The sequence below is a fragment of the Papaver somniferum genome, chromosome 2, assembly GCF_003573695.1.
Source record: "Papaver somniferum cultivar HN1 chromosome 2, ASM357369v1, whole genome shotgun sequence".
NCBI lineage: Eukaryota > Viridiplantae > Streptophyta > Magnoliopsida > Ranunculales > Papaveraceae > Papaver > Papaver somniferum.
This window is the reverse complement of record NC_039359.1, coordinates 217,910,260-217,913,621: the sequence shown is the minus strand read 5'-3', so window position 1 is coordinate 217,913,621 and position 3,362 is coordinate 217,910,260. Positions and strand designations below refer to the sequence as shown.

At 35.5% G+C, this 3,362-nt stretch overlaps 1 protein-coding gene across 1 annotated transcript; it reads right to left on the bottom strand.

The window, feature by feature from the left end:
* Positions 1-2,194: 2,194 nt before the first annotated feature.
* On the bottom strand, positions 2,195-3,094 carry LOC113352871 (NDR1/HIN1-like protein 6). Its single transcript, XM_026596630.1, has one exon. The coding sequence runs from the start codon at positions 3,092-3,094 to the stop codon at positions 2,195-2,197; it is 900 nt and encodes a 299-aa protein (XP_026452415.1).
* Between the last annotated feature and the right edge of the window lie 268 nt (positions 3,095-3,362).

The following is a 3,362-nucleotide window of genomic DNA, read 5'->3' as shown; positions in this document are numbered from 1 at the left end:
TCAGAATGCGAAAAAAAGAATGAAAGAAAAGAAAAGAATGGTGGTCACTACATGGCTGTAGGCTGTGTACCCAAACAAAGCTATGTTTTGTCACAAACAGCTGTGAGGAGAAAAGCTTGACTAAGCTAAATCTTTTCCTAATTTTTATTCCAATTTACAATATTTTATGTTTTAAAATACAAAAAATAAAATCAATGAATAATCATCAAGGTTCAGTGGACTATAATCTTGACGTCCATGATTGAAAATTTTCAACTCAATGACAAATATTTACCCACTATGGAGAAAAACGCGTGGGAAGGCCATTAACAGGTCGCAACACGCAACATAACATATCTTCATTCCAGGCACAGCACAACACGATATAACACAACACGATTTGCAGCATGTTAGGCATGCAGTGTATGCTTTTTCATGTGTTGCCTGAGCTTGGCTGGTTCGTTTTGCACCTCTATAGGATTAACCGATGAAATGGTGCATTTGTTTGCAGCAAGGATATAGGCTTTTGGCTTTGTTTTCATTTTTTTAATTAATCCGACAAATTCAGTATCTTTCTGAAGAACATAAGAGCAGCACGCATACAGAACGTGGGTACATGGACATTGGATCTCGTTTGGTATAAATTCTCCATCCCAATGATCCCATAGATTTATCCTTTTAATAAACTCTATTATTGGCCCAAAAAAGGTCATGGACAGTAAGGGCGGCAGCGGCACAGGCTAATATGATATAGTATCACCTGAGATCTACTAAGAAACGGTCTAATGCCACCTTTGATAATTGTCTCGGTACAAAGTAGTCCCCCGCCAAGAAACTATTTTCTAACTTTTCAGTATCTTAATTTCTATTTACTTGTCGAGAAAAAAAAAACTAAAAAATTGGGTAAAAATCTCTCCAGTGAAATTTAAAATCGTTACATGAGGACAAATACAATATAATCTGCATAAATTGAAGAAAAAAAAATGAAAATATCATTTTTTCTGAAATAAAAATTGTAAGGTTTTAATATGGTTGCTTCCAATTAGTTTTCCATTTCCACATAGGATATAACTGATAACCGAACTAGAATTTGCACATTATCCCTTTCTGGGTGATGTGAATAAAGCATTACTAATAACCTGAATAGCGTCCGTAAGTTGCATTTTGATTTCTGAAAACGAAAAAGTCAACAGTTAGTTTGGATACGGTACCTAATTTTTGAATGAATTTCGGAATTAAAAAAATTATTTTTTTGTGGAGCAGTAACATTTTTTGAATGAATTTCGGAATTAAAAAAATTATTTTTTTGTGGAGCAGTAACATTTTGCTTCTAATTCTCCTTCTGGAAAAGTAGAAGCTCTTTCTATTTCTGGTATCCAAATACGCTATAAACTTTTAAGCGTTCACCAGTAGTGGTTAAAAGGCCGTCCACCCCGGATACACAACTAAAATCTATCCGATCCGATACACTATTAGACATAAACGGACCGTTGCTGCACCCAAAGCTAAAAACAAAAACAAGAACCTTTCCTTGGAAAAACAAAATACTACAAACCTACTTATCTCACTGCATTAAAAATCTCATTCTCCAAAAGAATCTTTCTTCTTATCTACTCCCACAACCAGTCCATGGTCCTCATCTCCTACCATTTGTTTATTCAGCACAGAAAACTTACCACACTGCAAAACAACCGTTACGGATTTTACCGTAACCAACTCTACCCGTAGTAATTCTATCCAACCAAATGTCGGTAACTCAGTCGGTGACTCGGTTTTTCTTTGGAACCTTCTTTTCACTTACCCTTCAAAGAAGATACAGTACCATGTTATTGTACTAGTAATATCGCTGTCTGTGTATTCCCTGAATCAACACCATTAAATCCGATGAATGGCCACTTAACGTCATCCTTAATCACCGACATACGGATCTTAACCGTCAATTCAAGACCCACTCACGACGACATCTGCATTTAAACGGTCTGGATCGCACGCTTGATCACGACCACTTATAGCTTATAAAAAAATAAAAAATAAAAATCTCCAAACACAAAAAAATAAATAAAAACTTATATTTCAATTTTCTTTTTCACTCTCAATATAATAAAATTTACATTATACCAAAAAAAAAAAAAAGAGGAAAAAGAATCCAATGAATTAAATTCTGAAATGAAACAAGAATTTATTGATCATCATGATAATCAATGAAAATTAAGGATCAGAAAGTCCATTTCCAGATCTTAATTCTCAGATTAAACTTACAATTAACAGAACTCTTTCCATCTAAATTCCAAGTAGTAACAGAACTAGTAGTATTCTTACCTCCTTTAACCTTACTAACTTGAGTAATAGTTTTAGTTTCAGAAAGAATTTTAATATGTTCACAGGTAATCTGCAAGCCAACTTTCCTAGTATTAAACACACCCATTTTCACTTTAACTTTAGTATTCAACCTCACCTTAATCGGAAATCCATTCTTCTTCTTCAGATCTGATTTCAAAGAATTTGCAGTGGCTGGATCTTGCAACAGAATATCAGAATCACTCATACCAAATCTCAGTAAAGTTCGATTATGCGTACCGAGAATAAAATCAGGAACAGAACCAGAACCAATCTCAACATCAGGATGATTCTGTGGAGTTACAGAAACATTCATCGGATTGAAATAATAAATCATATCTTTGTTCTCACTTGTGGCTAAGATTGTGAGATTCAGTTTCGAATTGAGATGAGCTGAGTCATCTGACTTTGAATTTGTGATGTTGAATTGAGTGATTTTGAAAACAGTTAAAGAGAATGAAGGCTTTTTAGGTTGGTAAATTGAGTAAATTACACCACCGGCAATAGCAGCTAAGAGAAGAATACCGATTAGTATGAATGTTGACCAGAGGAAACAAGAACAGCAGTAGTTTCTCCGTCGACGGTGATGTCTTGGTAACGGACGGTATGTTGGTCGATTTGCTCCGTAGAGTTGTGATTTTGGTGGTGGGAAGATTTGATTTACTCCTCCGTTTCCGCTCATCACATTTGCATGGTTCCCGTTCGTATTTCCGTTTAGCGGTTGTGTTGGTGTTGGATTTGTTGCCGGTTTTGCTGCCGGATAAATCCTTTCCGCCATAGATGATGATGAAGAAGAATTAGTAATTTGCTGCAGATTGGTTTCTTGAATTTGTATTTCCTGCTGGAGTTGGGATCTGTTTGTTTCTTGCTTTCTGTGGTTATCTTTTTCTTTTTTTTTGTGGAAAAGTGATTTCAAGTGTAAGAAGATGTTTTGAGAGTGAGAGAGGAGAAGAAGAGAAATAAAAACAACTCATTACCTGTTGTACATAGTTGGGTGTTTAGTACACGTGGAGGATGTGCTGTGAGTGGGCTCCATGTCTTGTGTG

Excerpts from the sequence above, each read along its gene's own strand:
- LOC113352871 (XM_026596630.1), bottom strand. The coding sequence starts at position 3,094 with ATGGCGGAAAGGATTTATCCGGCAGCAAAACCGGCAACAAATCCAACA.